Source organism: Henckelia pumila, chromosome 4 (genome assembly GCF_033568475.1).
Source record: "Henckelia pumila isolate YLH828 chromosome 4, ASM3356847v2, whole genome shotgun sequence".
NCBI classification, from domain to species: Eukaryota; Viridiplantae; Streptophyta; class Magnoliopsida; order Lamiales; family Gesneriaceae; genus Henckelia; species Henckelia pumila.
In genome coordinates this window covers 11444742-11462182 of record NC_133123.1, presented here as the reverse complement: position 1 = coordinate 11462182, position 17441 = coordinate 11444742, and the positions used below count along the sequence as shown (strand labels likewise).

At 32.6% G+C, this 17441-nt stretch overlaps 2 protein-coding genes across 5 annotated transcripts; both read right to left on the bottom strand.

The window, feature by feature from the left end:
* Positions 1-7470: 7470 nt before the first annotated feature.
* LOC140867031 (uncharacterized) lies at positions 7471-9890 on the bottom strand. The gene is made up of 4 exons (XM_073272100.1): positions 9585-9890; positions 9252-9510; positions 7926-8070; positions 7471-7832 (listed from the first exon to the last, which is right to left on the bottom strand). Exons 1-4 carry the CDS (start codon positions 9666-9668, stop codon positions 7817-7819), a joined length of 504 nt encoding a protein of 167 aa, XP_073128201.1. The 5' UTR covers positions 9669-9890; the 3' UTR covers positions 7471-7816.
* A 396-nt stretch (positions 9891-10286) lies between these two features.
* Positions 10287-14293, bottom strand: LOC140865761 (uncharacterized). 4 transcript variants are annotated; one of them, XM_073270519.1, is made up of 7 exons: positions 14220-14293; positions 12586-12697; positions 12239-12497; positions 11478-11630; positions 11073-11178; positions 10876-10990; positions 10287-10535 (listed from the first exon to the last, which is right to left on the bottom strand). In XM_073270519.1, the coding sequence occupies exons 2-7, from the start codon at positions 12625-12627 to the stop codon at positions 10497-10499; spliced, it is 714 nt and encodes a 237-aa protein (XP_073126620.1). In that variant the 5' UTR covers positions 12628-12697; positions 14220-14293; the 3' UTR covers positions 10287-10496. The 4 variants fall into 4 exon arrangements, with proteins under 4 accessions (XP_073126620.1, XP_073126619.1, XP_073126623.1 ...); XM_073270518.1 differs by lacking the exon at positions 14220-14293 and adding an exon at positions 14071-14211; XM_073270522.1 differs by lacking the exon at positions 14220-14293 and adding an exon at positions 14051-14193.
* Between the last annotated feature and the right edge of the window lie 3148 nt (positions 14294-17441).

Sequence of the window (17441 nt, the reverse complement as noted above, 5' to 3'; positions counted from 1 at the left end):
CAAATTCGGCCCTATGGCCCAAAATCTTCTTAAGCTTTTGCAAGTGAACCAATGGGGACCACCGTTTCCCAAAATGTGGTGGTGCTCGCCTCAAGCTAGCTTTCCCTCGAGTGCGTCATTGTTGATATTTTTTTTCATTTTCAAAATATGATGGACCACCACATGTTTTCCGATATGCATCTTCGATTATATATTTATCGACCTCATGAGTCTTGGAGTCTCATTCTTGTTATCGTGCTAACAGATCCTTACACATCTTGATTATCCATCGATCTCATGAGTTTTAGAGTCTCACTCTTGTCACTAAATCAACAGATCATCCATGTTTAAACTTTTTATTTGACGTGAGATATTTGTCTTTGCTATGGTCACTTGAATCATACTCGAACTAGATAGTGGGTTGTTCATGGGCGATAAAAAAAGAGGGTATATGTAAGAGATAAAGAAGAATGTGGGTATGCTTTTCTTTAAGGAAACAAACCTAAACATACCCATAAAGATCCCTTGACTTACATTCTCAATTATGCATATAACTTTAAAACCTCCATTATTCGTGGATGTAATTGTTTCGGGGCAGTTGATTACAGATTTTAAAGTGACTCGATGCAAAAGGGAACTCGATCGGAGTAAATCGTATGAACAACTGACCATATATTGGTATTCACTGTATTATTAAAATTATTGGACAGTGACACACAAGATGCGTGTGTTTTATAAAATAAAATCAATTTTCTTCCTTGAGTATTCAATGTTATTATGGAATATGGATGATAAGTTTTGATAATTAGTATTCAATTTGAGGATTTAAAGCCAACTTGCCTTTAGAATTTTTAGTATTTCGATTATTACTTGCGAAAAATTATATTATAATTAGAAAATGGATGCATATCAAAACGGTACTGTACACAATAACAAAATATCTAAATATTCATCACATGTTCATTTTTTTTAAAAAAAAAAAAAAATCACATGTAATGTAACACATTTAAAATTTAAAAGATTTAGAAAACAATTAGGTTTCTCTCATTTCTAATGTTTTATGCATTGAAAATACGTGGAGAGCAAGCATCTGTCATGACCCAAATATGTGAAGTGTGAACGGATCATTTGGATTTTAAACAAGTCTTGAGTAGAATACAAAGTAGTGTTTGCAATATTTAAATATAAACGATTATGAATTTTTTCTAATAAATTTGTTAAGAAAAAAAATTTATAATCACTCGTTTTTAAAAATTACAAGTACTCCCTAAAATTATGTGAATAATAGATTAATTGGTTGACGTGAATTGGACTTTGGCGATTCTCCCAACCATGGCTTGAAAAATATGAACAAATAAGTGAGTTGACAACATGAAACATTTCATAATCGTTGAATCGAAATCTATATATTATGAATTTATGACTCAGACAATGTCTTAAATTTGAAACGACTGTTTATGTTCGAAACTTAATCATAACAAAGCTGTGTCTTGATGTAAAAATAAATTTTAATAGCATGTGATTCAGAGACTGATTCCCATTAAACCATGCATTCTACACTCTCTTAATAAAACTTGAAAGAAGATATAAAAAATTAAATAAATCCCTTTTTAGGAAATAAATTTATTGTTTGAAGAAAATGCATGTATTTTTATTTATATTAGTATTAAATAATGAATGGTCGATTAGGGAAAACTAAAGTACATGAAAGTTATTGGGTCCCATTTTGTTCTTATCGCGTTTGCGCAATCTTTAGTGTGTTGTATTACAGTGAAGATTTGATCATGTACAACTCGATTCAAACTAAGCCCCTTTTTGTAAAAAAAATATATATTATATTAACAAACAAATAAATAAAAGCAAATTGCAAGGGTCTACATCGTAAATCCCATGAATGGAGTCATTTATCTTTTTTTATTTAAACATAACATTCCATATGTTAATTAATCTCCTTATCATAATGCCAGCATTTTTTAAATCTTAATTTAAATAATTCCTAAAAATCTAGCCCCTCCAAGAAACATTAAGTTTGACCACAATAAAATATATATCGAGCCTGAAGTATTTTAATCTAGTGTTCGCAATACTTTTACGTACAACTTCATATCATACCATCACAAAGTAATTTTTTTTTTTCCGCAGTTTTTTCCACCGAAAGTAAAAATAAAAATAAAAAATAAAAAATAAAACCCACTGATTTAAGGTATAATTCCTTAATTAATAAGGAGTAATTAATGGTGGGATAATATTAATATTCGTGATGCACGGCTTTATATTTAATTTTTGAAACCCCAATCCTTATCAATTAGCATGATGGTGATGATGATTTGTTGACTTTTATTAAAGGGCTTCGAGTGAAACTGCACTGCCCTTGAAATTCTCACTGATATCCTTCATTTGTTCCCACTAAATATGATTAAGCGACAATTGTATCCCAACTGTATAATTATTATCATTATCATGACAACTAATGATCGCAAGTTGACCCCAATTTTCCCAACTTTTAACAACTCATTTCCATATATGTTAAATGTATTTTCGATTCAATATAATTTATATTATTTTTCGACATCATATCAACACCTTTCGTAAAAAAAAAAAAAAAAAAAAAAACACGCAATGGAAAACACATACAATTTAATTAAATTTTTTTAAAAAAAACCTGAAATAAATGAGTATCATCGAGTACAAGTGGTGTGGTCACACAAAAAAAAAATAATTGAAAGCCATATACGTATTTGACAATAAAACAAACAACTTGTGCCTCACGCTCTTTTGAAGCTACAAACTTTCTGTCTCACAAAAGGAAATAATAAATAAAAGCAAAGCAAGGGACAAATTTGTCTTTTCCCCCCCTAGAAAAGCCTCACACCACCTTTGTCTCCAACTGAAAACGACTTCAAGCAACCTGTGGTCTATCTATATCTATCCCCATCAAAACACAAAACACCCCCCCTTCTTTACATTCTTTCATTTTTAAACTATCATAAGAATCACCGGTTAATTGCATTCACGCCTTCTGTGAAAAGTCTAAAAGGCATAAAACTCCTTGTGTAAAATTAATAGCATGTTAGACCTTATATTTTAAAAAAATTAGCATAAAAACCCCTATGAGAGGGTATAAATGTGCCCGAGTTTGTATAACATAAGGATGAAATGTGCTACATTTTAAAAAACTGAGGAATGCATTAACCTATTAATATTTTTTAAAGGATTTTATGTCTTTTAAACTTTTTACAAAGGTATAAATGCAAACGATGATAATTTCGTGAGATTCTCGTGTCGTAAAAAAATATATTATATAATTAATTTTGTTACTTAGGTCGGCACGATAAATAATCTTTCCACATAAACAAAACAGGCAATATGATTCCATAGATTTTATTATTATTTTATGTGGGAATTTAGTGGGACTATAAATATCAGAGAGACTCCACACCGACTAAAACTAAAACACCACGTATATTACACATTATATATTCATTTCTTCTTCTTCTTCTTCTTCTTCATCCTCTCTCTCTTCTCTCTCTCTCTATATATAATCATATACTGCGTGTGAGATTAACAAATTTCTTCATCCATAGCAAAAAACAAAAAAAAAAGGATAAGAAATGGTGGATCTCCAGACTGTGTGCTGTATGTGCGGCGATGTTGGTTTCCAGGACAAGCTCTTCCGCTGCTCCGCCTGTCGCCACCGCTTCCAACACTCGTACGTTCGCCTCCTCCACACCCTCTTTCTCTCTCTCTCTCTCTCTCTCTCTCTCTCTCTCTCTCTATCTATACTTTGATTCGAAACAAGAAAAATTTACTGTCTTTAATTATTCATCTGTTTCTTCCTCTTCTTTTTCTTTTTGGGTTCTTTTTAATCTGTTGTTAATTTGAGCTTTTTTAATTGTTTTTTTTTTTCCCATTTGGGTGCCAATATATATTTTCTTACAATAATCCATTTACAAGCGTTTATATGATCATGGTTTATCTGATAGGGAGATTAGAGACTATTTTATGTATCATTGCTGGCTTTTCAATATTCATCGTCATTCTTTATCACACACACATATATATATAAACATATAAGTGATTAATTAAAGGAAAACCCGTGTGATTATATATGTCGCCTAGCTAATGCATATATATTATAATGGAGTTATTAATATTTATTTGGATGGATATGTGAATGTGATAGGTACTGCAGTAACTTCTACAGTGAGTTTGCGGGCCCTATCGAAGTTTGCGATTGGTGCCAATACGAGCAAAAGAATAAATATTCATCACCAACAAATAATAATGCAAACTCTTCATCTTCAAGAAATATTAATAGATCTGCCCATGAAGTGCGTACGCCCTACTCCGGCGACAAAATCAAGCAACACGTGCGCCACGACGGCGCCGGCGGCGATAAGGCCGCCGGGAAGATCCCGTCGCCTCGGCCCGCCACCCGTAGGTATAAGCTTCTCAAGGATGTCATGTGCTGATTCAATCAAGGAATTAATTAAAGCACGTAACGCGAGTTTAATATATTAGTTCAGATTAAGATTATTAGATTAAGCATGCTTAATTATGTGTATATATTATATATATATGAGATATTAATTAGTACGGAAGTTTGAAAGTGTTTTTTTTTTTTTTGAGTTAAATGAGTTTTACTGGCCCGTGTACCACCCTGATAAATTGTAATATTAATTGCATGAGAATAGAAGTTTTTAAGTATCGTACTAGCTAGGGGATATCCTAATTTTGGTGTTTCAGTACTATATCAATATTATATTGTATGACGATATCATGTATTAAACTGAATATAGTTTGTTGGGAGTTTTTATAATGATGTGTATTAATTTAGATTTCGAAAATTTTAACATCAGACGACGGGACTAATATAATATGGACGTACGTGGAAGATTCAAATGCATGCATGCTAAAGATATCTCACTTATGAAAAATAGTAAATGTATTGTACATTTGTATCTTTGAGTGTTTAGAAGAAGGTGAGCAAGAGATCGGATTTGTAGTTCAATTGGTATCAGATGTTCGATATCAACGGAGATTCAAGTTTCGAGTCCTCTCGTCACTTATGAAAAATTGTAAATGTATTGTACATTTGTATATTTGAGTGTTTAGAAGAAGGTGAGCAAGATATCGGATATGTAGTCCAATTGATATCATATGTTCGTTGGGAGGGATGAAGCTAAAAAATTTCTCGATCGGTTGGGTGAAAGCTTAATTTTTTTTCACAAAAAAAAAATTCATTTAAAAAAAATTACTAAAAATATAACTGGCGTTTTCACATTTATATACATTTAAAATAATGATTTTACAAGGGTTTTTAGTGTATGCATGTGTCCCATATTAGAATTAATGGCTTGGCTTTGTTTGGTCGAGTGTATTATATTAAGGAGAAGTAAATGCTCTTGACTTTTTCTCCAAAAGAATGTGAAATATTCATAGTACCTAAAGCTGATAACTTTACCAGATTCATTGAAAGTATTTATGAATCGATCCCAAGTATAGTTTTTTAGCTTTCGAAAAAGATTGCATGTAGATTTCTCATCGTTCCACTTTTATTACAATTAGTACTTCCTATAATGTAATATATGTCAAAATATTAATTTATGTCTTCATCCAATTTTTTTTTTTATAAAAAAAACAGAGGGGATGTTTCGAGGTAAAGAATGCAAAATTGCATATGGATTCAATGACCATTTAATAAATATATTTCATGAGATGTAACTTCCAAGATATTTGTCGTCCCTCACCTTTATGGCAACTTATTGAGATGAAATATCTCACCGCAACACAACAGGGTAAAATTAACTATTTTTTTTTGCCACGTTAAATTTATCCTTATTTTAAAATAAAATAAAATAAGAAAAAACGATTGTATTTATGTATGTGACATGGATCAACAGGGTTTATATTTACAGTGAAAATTAATATTTTTGATCTAAAATGTAATATTTTTTTGGATCGGTCGAATCCATCACACAAAATTAACTCAGTGAGATTGAAAAAACGGCGCGAGCGAGATCTTGTCCATTTATCTATTTTGTCCATTTATTTATGATTTAACCAAGCTTAGAATTTGAATCGTCAATCAAGCTAGCCACGACTTGTATAATAGCCGCCATTATTTGGTTTCTATTTCCTTCTAGTTGGGGTTAAATTATTGGAGTCATGGTTTGACATGGACTTTTACTCGACTTTATTCTTAGGACAATGCTCAAAGATTGCGTATTGCATTACGTAAAAAATATATATATATTTCGATCTCTTACAACCATAAAATCAAATGTTTTGGTACATATTGATTCAAATGTTAGGATCGAACCAACTTGTTCGAGTAAAAGAGAGATCATTGTTAGCCACACACACAAAAAAAAGAGGGAAAAAAAATTCATTTAATTGATTATATTTATTTTTAAAAAAATAAATATAAAAGATTCATCTTCTCCCTCGTTTTCCATTTGTTGGTTGAGGTCCTTAATCAAGGGTTTTGTGGATGAAAATGGTGGATGTTGACTCACAGCCAACACATACGTGGCATGCCTGATTGAATGACACGTGGTTGTTAGCCCTAGTCCTAATTGTCAAATTAGAAGAGCATTATTAATTTTTATGTTGTGGTGTTCTTTAAGGGAGACATGGTGATGGTGATGTTGTTTGGGGTACAAAAACATCATGGCCAGTATTTCAGATTTACAAAGATTTGCAGTCTTTTTCTTTCTTTTCTTTTTTTTTTTCTCAAAATAAATAATACATGATTGTTAAAAAAAAAATAATAAGTATGTTCCAAGATAATTAATTTCAATGAAATAAATCAAACAAAATTCCACCAGCCGGGCTGGCTGCATGAGATTTTTTTAAGTTAATTTTTGGATATGTTGGCAGATTAAATTTATATTATTTATTAAAGTTGAGAGATTAAGTTAGTGTTTTGGAATGCTTTTGGGAAGCACTTTGTAAATTTTTCTTCATAAAATTTCACAAAAAACTCTAAAGTGTTTCCTAGAAGCATTAGCAAATTTTGGTGTCGTTATGGCTACACAAGTTTTCTATTTTTATTTAATAAAAAGATCATAAATATTTGAATAGCTATAACTATCATGTCTTAGTCTTATCATTTAAAATGATGCGTACCCCTTATCATATAAATTATGGTGAACCAAATTTAGAACGTGTATGACTCAATTTATAAACTATTTAAAACATCTATGAGACATTTAGTAGCTCATAATTAAGAGATATTAGCAGGTTTTGGATTTTAAAAAAATCTTAAGTTGTTTGAAAACAAATAAATTATTATCTTATTACACCTTTTTAAAAAAAATAACGCTAATACAAATTACCTAGTTATTTTTAAAAATCGTCCATGCCTTACTAAAAACAACCGAATCTGTTTGAAAACATTTGGAAAGCTTATGTGATGAATTTACAGACCATATTTGGTCATTTGTTAAAAAGAGTAGAAGGACTGCGACGAAGCCTAAGCCACACAGCTGAGAAGTAAAATAGATCTTGCCACACAACATAAGGATGCAATAGCAGATTGTTGAATAATAAAAAAAAAAAACTGGATCCGAATGACACTTAGTTATGCTCTGATAAGAGGTCACATATGAGTGTGATGATGGTCTACATACGAGATGAGATAACATTATATACATTCGAATGTTACAGTAATAACAGTATCCTCTCTATAAAGTCCTCAGGTGCCAGATTTGAGCTTACTCAATTTCCTTGGCTCGGGAGTAAGCAACAGAAGAAGGGACAGATAAACGTTTAGATTGGATCGAAATACCCTATCAGAAAAATTCAAGTCCCTAGAGGAACTTCAGTGGATCAATCATTTCTCCACGATCCTGGATCAAAACCAAAAGAGGAACCATGATTTATTGACATTGAGGCCATAACATCTGATAAGATGCTAAAAGATTGTTCTGAGTAGAACTTCCTTCGGTTTGTCAGACAAGGTCACCAGAGATCTCAGCACACCTGGACTGATTTTGTCTGAAAGAACACCTTTTTCTGAAATTAAGAAGGATTTCTCTTTCACATAGCTCTGAAGTTTCTTACATTCATAATCAAGGCGAGCTTGATCTACAAAATATTGAAACCATCAGATGAGAAAGAAGAACATGATTCTCACTTAGCACTGAAGTAATGTTGGAAATCACAGCCAATAAAGATGAGAATCAACTACTAACACGCTGATAGGCAAATTTAGAAACAACACATCTAGCATGAACATACTTTTCCTCCAAGACTTGGTGATAAAATAAATGGTCAAGCACAGGAAGTACTAAGTTCAAAAAAAACATTTGTCATGGCTGCTTTATCTCCTTAACCATTCTTATAATTACTGCAGCATATAATAAGCTTTTTCCAACAAACTGTGACACGAACTACTATCAGAAGTTATCTTCCCTTCCTTTATCTCCAAGAGTAAGAAAAAAACATTGCATGCGGCCAAGTGGTAAGAAAAAGTTCGAAATTTAGTAATATAGATGGTATGGATCAGTATGCAATCCAACAGGCTTTGTTTCGTGGATCATATTTGTCCCAGTTACGATTGTTCACCTTTTCCACATAATATTGTTCCTAGCAATCTATTTGAAGCTTTTTCCATTTTCACCGATTTTGAGGCCAATGTTGCTGATCCATTTTAAGCAATCATGTCTTTCTGGTTACTCCAATTTTATTTGAAGTAAACGTTGCATCGGCAAATGTTATATCATAATTTTCAGGTCAGATTTTGATGTAAAATGTGTTCTGCACTCAAATTTCATGAGAGAATTACTGGGTATAGCTAGATAAATGAGCTCAAGCTAGTAATTTCTTGATTCTTAATTTCTTGTACCGCCACCTACTGATGTACCATACACTAGAACAAATCTCCAAGGGTCGCCAGAAAACAAGGTAAGAGTCCTTCAGTCGATCATGCCATTCAGTTGCATGCCACTTGCATTCCACTCAGCTGTGTTCCATTCAGTCAGCAACTCAGCATGCCATTCAGTTCAGTATGTAGTAGGTCAATTTTTGTAACGGTTCAATTGTCTTTTACTTCTGTTTTAATGTTTTAAGCAAGGAGAGCTAGAGAAGTGCTATTTTGTGAAATAAGTTATAGCCATAATCTCCCAAACCTTGGCAACTCACATTCCTTAGTTTGACAAATCCATATTGTGGAACTGTGTGAAATGACTTGATATCTTAAAAGACGAAATACTTCACTCTTAAAAACACTAAACTTTTATCACAAAGAATTCATTGCCAAAAAATACCTTTCTCTAAAATGGTATGAGCGGCGTGAAATGGCATGGTGGCAAATACGTCAGTTCCGGGGAACATAAACCATGTCTTTTCCCTCGAATTGTGATCGCCGCAGGTTGCGCAGACCTCTTTAATCAGTGGCCTTGATTCAATATCCCTCATTATAGGCTCGAAAGGCAAAGGGACACTGGTCTTTGTCGTTCTAGCCCTCCTTCTTAGCGCCGTTAAGGCTTCCCTATTACCATTTCTTACTCTATCAATCTCAACCAACTGCAACCACAATTATCAGTAAATCAATTCTTTTCCTGGAAAAAAAATACACGCTTTACGCAATTTTCAAGTACCTCATGACGCGCCAATAGAAGATTTTCAGCTTCAATTTCAACTTCTTCGAGTCCCAGTTGGAACTGCTTCATTGTTTCATCCATTATGCGTCGTGAATAACAGTAACGCTCCGAATTATTCACCGCTCCGTAGCCTATACACGACAAAAAGTTGACGAAAATCTTAAAACCTAATCAAATCGCCAAAAATCTGCTCTTTCTTTATTTTTAAGATTTCAATTTTCAGCGACTCGAAAAATTGGCTAGGGCTTCGAAGTTGCAGATCAACTCCGCCAGTTATTTTCGAAACAAATTTGTTCTCTCCAATTTCTAATTTATATCTGTTTAATTATTAATAAAATATATGAAATTTAATTTTAAAAAATGCTTAACTAATCCACATGACATAACAAATAAAACAATTATATTATGATTAAACTAAATAATTTGAAACAAATTAAAAGTTTTATTATTAGAAATATTAAAATAATGAGATTAAAAAATTTAACAACAACAATTGAAATAGTAAAATAAAATTAACAAAGTTAGGATCAATTACCTGTACAAATTATATTAAATCGAAATACTCATTCATTCAAGAAAATTCGGTCCAATTTATTTTTTTAAAATAAGTTTAATTGTTTATGTAATTGATGCTCACATTTTTTGATAAGTTAAATTTGATAAATGACATAAATGTCAAATGAACGAAGCATAAGAAAAATAAACACAAATAATACAATTTTTATTAAATAGTTGTCCAACAACCAAACATCATACCAATATATCTTAACTCGAAATAGCAATGTTTAGAATATAATCTTCTCCTAAAATGACAGACGCATCAAAACCCATCAGCATGCAACTCATCAGTTTCATAGTTTGCCATCGTCAGCCAAAAACTTCATAACTCGACGAAGCAAATAAAGAAAATCAATCAGCCTCCATTGGGTTGCCGTCTTTTTGAACAATCTGCCATGAAAAAGCCATTGTTTTTTTAGAACATTAACATGAAAAGTGCAATAGGGAAAATTTTCAACTGCCAAGAAAGAATCAATGTAAATATGTAACAACAGTTAACAAAGATTCGGAGAGGAAACAGATTAGTTAGTTTGTTCTCTTGGATCCAGTAAGGGGTTAGGATAGCATAGACGAACGCTGGAGCGTATTAGCAATGAACGATCACCAAGCAAAAGCGACATGCTTTGATTCAAAACTATGGTGTATAGCAAATACGGATTGTAAATTTTTAAAGGAGGAGATAACGATATGATAGAACCATGTCACAAAAAAGAATAACATCAAACACAACCTGAGATATGTATTCTTTGATTTTGTCATTAGTTGATGTGTCAAGAGCTCTCTCCGCAAGTTCATAATACACTGTGTTGCCTTCAGGGCCTTTCACTTTTTCTTTCTGCAGATATCTGATACATAAAGTACACTAAGATCAGATGTTATAATGTTAGGCCAATCAAAGACCCAAATAGATACCGTAAGAAAACACACCTTTGTTGGACTAGCGCTTCTAGTGCCTGTTTGGTATTTCCAAAGTTCGGATGGTTTTCCTGATTTTCTTGCAAACCCATTCGTTTCAGATGATGCCAGAGATTTTCTTGGAGAATTAGAGACGACACAACAGTTTTACATCAAGGCATTCTTAGATTGACAAATTAAAAAAGAATTTATAATATCTAAAGTTCAAAATCAGGACCCCCTCAGTCATTCAGTCTCAATCTCATCATTTTAATAATGTGAGTTCACAAAATTTTATCCGTATGCACAAACAAGAATTAACTTAAGTTTGACGTGCATTGTTTTTCCGAAATTGACAACAAGGCAGTATATTAACAAATAAAGCATGCTGCAAATTATTGTGGAACCTAAAGCTGAGAATCCAGAAAACAAGCGAACCTTCTGCCACTCTGCCACCTGCTAAATGAATGATACCAAGGACCACAAAAGTGAAACCTGACAAATGTGTTGAGTTTGCATCCTCCACAAACTTTCTGTAGACATCAGGGGGGATTTGACTCATGATTATGTATGATTTCGCATCAGATATTGCTGCAATGGAGAAACTATTAAAACATAGCATTTGCAAGTGTTCGAACTTCGAAGAACTGAAAATTAGGATGGTGCAATTGGTTGATTCTGCTTTCGCATGAACCAAATTATGCAAAACCAATTCAACCAATTTTTTTCAACAATCCAAAATGACAGATTTTTCTGAAAACTGAACTGCAGACTTTTGTTATTTTGGTCGGTCAACATAATAGCTAATATTTTTCGAAAAAAATTAACAAAATAATTCTGCTCGCTCTTTGGCCAGGAGAAGACTAAGAAATGGCATCACAATGGTTAACATTGGAGTCTAAAGAAACCTACATTTTGCTCGCTTTTAATTTCCCAGACGTACTTTGAGTCAAGACAAACAAGACCAAACATTATATTTTCACCCATTTTTAAACCTCTAAGATAATCATAACTTTGATTCACCTTTCATCATTTCCCAAAAATATTATGTTATTATATTATATTCTAACACAATTCAATGTATTTTAAATCTACAGTACCCCACTCGGCCACTCCCCACCATTATTCACACAAATATGAATACAAAAATATATTATAATACTTATAGACAGTATTTTACATGTCATAAAAAAACTTACCCTGTTGTGATTGTGAAGCACGAACTGGATTAGCTGAAACTGAAGGTCGTGACCGCTGAAGCTCTCGCATTTCGTACCCGAATATTGAGGAGAGTTTAGCCTTTGCCTCATTGATCACGAAAGCAGGCAAATTTCTTTGCCTGTAGTTTTTACCAGTAATCAGCTGGGTCAATTCATCCCTTTTTATAGGACAACCTGAATTTTGCTCAGATTTGAATAGAATATAACGGATGACTTCCCCCACCAATTTATCCTTTTCCTATAACGTAGATGTAAACAAATACAATAATGCATACATATTGAAATAAGAATTATTCACTACTATTTGTATGAGAAAAAAAACTCACATGCTCTGAAATGTCGAAATCAGAGAAGATTTCAGAAGACATTGTTTACTGTTTGAAACTAAGGAAATCTTGCTTTACCCGCTTCTAGCAAACTTCCAGCATCCAAAATAACCTTGCAACCGATCAAACAATACCAGCCAAATACTATTAATTAGTGTACAAGCAAATATAAAGGACTAAAACTTGCATTTCACTTCAAATCCGCAATTCTAAAATTTAAGGCACTGTCAGACTTGCATTTCACTAAAACGATGTGCCTTGGTGAATGCCTTCCTTCTAAAAACTATGGTTTAACCAACCAGGCTCTAACAGTCTAACATAAAATCCAAGATCATCAAGTGATCCAAAAGGAGGAAAAAGAAACATAAACTATTTTCATCTGTAACTGCAAGTAAACTTTTTGATTAACAAAACAAGTAAAAAATCAAATGAGTCATTGACACCTCATAGAGTTCTTGAAAAAATTAATCAATGAGGGGAAGTTCTACCTTTCAGCGTAGAGTCGAACTTGACTGGGCACTCAAGATATGGAAAGAAACATTGTTAAACAAAATGGGTTTTCACTCTTTTTTCATCAGAGATTTCTGACTTTTTTTTTTTAATTAGAGATTTCAATGACTTGATGACATACTCTAGGGTTTTTCGAAACAGATCACAGGACGAATTTAGAAATATAAGGAAAAAATATTGAGAGGGAAGTAATACAATTCAGCTGGTGAAATAAAGAAAATGGTGAACGAAAGAGGGAATTGAGAGGGACAAGAACAAATAATAGGGAGAGGGACGAAATGAAAAACTTGCGTGGAGAATTTGGGTTAATGTCCAATTTGGTACCTATTTGTTAGGGGTTCATCCTTCTTGGTTTTGATCAGCCAAAATAGTCCAAAATATTTCTATTATGACACCATTTTAGTCCACCTTCAAGTATCAATTCGAAAAGAAACGGGAGTTCGTTATTTTTGCAGAGCAAACGATAAAATGTATTAATCGACGGATCTAAAAAAAACATCTTTTGCTACACGACCTGGACAAAATCCACCAAACCACAAGTTCTTAACGAAAAAACCAAAATAAATCAAACCACGTTCATATTAAAATGCAAAAACCATGAAAAACCCATGGAGTTAGCTTAGATTGGAACAAGGGACAATCAATGGAGGATCTTTCATTTTGAGCAAAATGAAAAACCCATGGAGTTAGCTTTGAAGCAACGGACAATCAATGGAGGATCTACCACTTTGAGCGAAAGATATAAACTTGTCGCCGATTCAAGAATTATTGCTTCCATTTTCACCAAAATCAGATAATAATTTTGACTCTAAAAATCAGAAACCCACATTAAAATTAAAAATATTAACCCTAAAATTATTCGCCCCAAAAGGCAAAAACAATCAATTAAAAGCAGGGAAGTGTCTTGTGCAAAAATCAATCAGTAACCAAAGTTTAATCATCAGCAGAAGCATACAACTTAGGTCGAGAGCTTACAGTAGAAGAGGAACACAGCAGAAGCACAAGGAAACGAGGAGACCGATCAGACAAACTTTAGGAAGAAGAAAAATCGAAGAAACATATCGAAGTACTTTTTATAATCATCAATCATCAATTCAAAAATGGCGGAAAACTGTACGGCGCACCTTTCATAGTCACCGAGGAAGCGCTCATTTGGGGAAGAACTTCATTTTGTGCGCGCGAAAAGCAGTGAAATTTTTATTTTTAGTTTTTCAAAAATAAAATTTTATTATTCTTTACTTGGTAATCATTTCAATGTTAGGTAAAAATAAGATTTCAAAATTGGATAGATTTTGAAATACATTTTAAAATTTTTAAAAATAGAAACCGAAAGATCACGAAATTTAAGTATGCAATTAACTTAATTAAACAGTAATTCAGAATAAACTGCGGAAGCAAAAACATTATACAATCTCAAGAAAAAAAATCTGTAAATACTCAATATTAATATAACCAAATCGAATAATGTATTATTTCAAATACATCAAAATAAAACCCTAGGCGAAAACCCAGCTGACCATCCACTGCCTAGTCCCTCCTGGATCCATCCGCATCATCCAATCGCAAACCTGCCCTATGGATAGAGTGTCCAGATACACAAAATATGAGACGTGAGCATAAAACGCTCAGCACGATAGCATGAGTATACCGTATTATATAGATGCATTAATGTAAGTGTACCGCCTACTGAAACTAGAGGCCAAGAATAAGATAACAAAGACAAACCGGGCCCTGATATGTAGCACGTTGTGCCGTCGTTTCAGAAGGTGGCTCTCATATCAATACCAGTGGATACTCCAAACTCAAATCGATGGAAGTCCATCCACTAACAAAATAGGGTAAAACCCTATAATATCCCAATGATATAACTCGAAGTGTAACATGCATGCAGCATATAATCATGTCATAAAATATGCACATAAAATCATGCAAGCACATAATACATGCATACTCAGTCAAGATATCTCGAACAGTACTTTCGTACCTCACTACTAGGCAAGCTCTACCAGCTCTAGGTCCACGCCTATAGTCCGCGCTACACAGCGAAATGATACTAATATCATTATATTACTCCAAAAACCTTAACTAAGCTATTGCATACTCCTATTTTTAGGAAGCAAAAGATATACTTGCGTCCGTCGTCAGCCCGTTGTTGTCGTTTACCTCAAAATAAGGCCACAGCTCCGCTACGACGCCTGAACCGCTATGCCACTTTCGGATTCCCAAAGAAAGCCTAGAACGCCCTAGATCTACTATAGAAGGCTAAAGAAACGAGAGAAGAGAGGAGAGTGATTAGTTGAAATGAGGTCTCGACTCCTCTATTTATAGACAGAGAACGGAACGTTCGTTCCTTCATCGTTGCGTCCGTCCGACGAACATTGCATCCGATGTCTCATCACGTTCGTAAGCAATGACGTCAAATTGCTGACGTCACGGATGACGTCAGCTGACCAGAACGTTGCGTCCGTTCTACCTGACCCTCCGTGCCATTTATGATCATTATGGGTCCATTTTCGGACTCCGCTAATCCATTAGGAATTTTCTTAATCATGTTTTAATTAATCTAAACACGATCACCTGATTAATATATTCATTAATCATTAATTTCGGATACGGGTTACTACACAGAAGTTGAAAAGTCATAATTTATTTCTTAAACTGTTTTTACACCCAAACAATACACTGTATTTTTTTTTATTTTTAAATTTCGGATACGGGTTACTACACAGAAGTTGATTGCCTTGTCCAACAACGTGAGTTTAGATACAGAAGTTGTATCTTAAAAAATATTTAAATAAATCATGTTTTTCATAATGTTTTATTTTTAAAGAAAAAAAAATCGATTTCGTTATTTGGATAAATGTTTGAAAAGTTTTTATTTTTTATTTTTGAATATAATAGAAACATAGGCCAAAAAATTCCAAAATTTGTAGCTTCTAAATAAGTATTTAAATAAGTTATTTTTTATAAATATTTTTTTAACCAGCCGCGATATTTTCTAAGAAAAATATTTTTTTAAGAATATATAAGTATTTTTTTTTTGGGTTGACGAACCAAAAGATTTGCACTAGATAAATTAGGGTTTTTTTATATTTAATTTTTTTAAAAAATAATTTAAAAATAAGTTGAATTGTGGGTGTTTGCAAATATACTACAAAACGCCCCTACAAAGGAATTTTAAATTCCAGCGTCCGCTCCAATGAGCAGCGGCCGCTGTCACATGGGCAACGTCCGCTGCTCAAAGCGTCCCCATGTGAATTTATTATTTTTTTTTTTTGGTTTTTTAAATTAATTATTTAATTAATAATATTTTATAAAATTATTTTTTACTTAATATTAATATGATAATTTTTTCTCAAAAATATAAATTTTAATTTTAATTTTCGAATTTGTTGATCACGTTAAATTTTTTAAAAAAAAACAAAACAAAAATTTTAAATTAAAAAAATTAGATTGATTAAATAAATTTATTTTTATCGGATATATTTATAAAACATTAGCTAACCTAAATAATATATTTTCATTAAATTTATTTTTTTATTATATTTTTTAAATATAAATTTTATTTTTAACTTAAATTCTAGTTAGCATAGTCATATATTTATTTTAATTTATTTCGATTTGTGGAGGTTTTCAGTTATTTGGATAAACCTATAAGAGTTAATTCAGATCTTTTTCGGGCCGAATTGATGCAAAAATGCTATTAAAAAATTTATCAACCGAACTCGAGCCGAAACGAAACTTTTAAAATGGTTGATCCCGAAGGGGACCACATTCCATATGAGTCAGAGATCCATTGGCTCATGCGCGGGTGAAATCGAGGGATGTGAACGAGCGACTAAGACCTAAGGGATGAAGCAACATGACCAACCCCAGAGCATACCCCATAATATTTCAGCAGAGAATATGCTCCACACGAAGATCAAACTCGCAACGCTAAAAAATTTATTCCCACGTCACTTCAGGCTTTACCAACTCGTCTATGCTCTTGTAAGTTTATAATAATAATAGTTATTATTATTATTATTATTATTATTATTCTTCTTCTCAAGAGGAGAAGGTTATCCTTTTCGAACTTTTGTTCTTACATGGTGTGTGTTATTTGGACATTGAATGCGTTTGTAGAGAATTAGATTGCGGGGTTTTTCCAGAGAAGTACTATTATCCTAAATTGATTCTCATAACAAATTTTCACAAATTAATTATAGGATTCTATTAATCACCGTTATAATTTTTTTGTTAATCATGTCATATCATAACTTATAAATATATATATATATATATATATATATGGTAGATTTCAACCTAGCATATGAGTATTAACCCAATGATAGATCTGATTTCAC

Excerpts from the sequence above, each read along its gene's own strand:
- LOC140865761 (XM_073270519.1), bottom strand. The coding sequence starts at position 12,627 with ATGTCTTCTGAAATCTTCTCTGATTTCGACATTTCAGAGCAT. Across the intron at positions 12,498-12,585 it reads ATTTCGACATTTCAGAGCAT|GAAAAGGATAAATTGGTGGG; the intron begins GTGAGTTTTTTT and ends TCTACGTTATAG. Across the intron at positions 10,991-11,072 it reads GAAGCGCTAGTCCAACAAAG|ATATCTGCAGAAAGAAAAAG; the intron begins GTGTGTTTTCTT and ends TTTATGTATCAG.
- LOC140867031 (XM_073272100.1), bottom strand. The coding sequence starts at position 9,668 with ATGGATGAAACAATGAAGCAGTTCCAACTGGGACTCGAAGAAGTTGAA. Across the intron at positions 9,511-9,584 it reads TTCTATTGGCGCGTCATGAG|TTGGTTGAGATTGATAGAGT; the intron begins GTACTTGAAAAT and ends TTGTGGTTGCAG. Across the intron at positions 8,071-9,251 it reads TCATACCATTTTAGAGAAAG|ATCAAGCTCGCCTTGATTAT; the intron begins GTATTTTTTGGC and ends AATATTTTGTAG.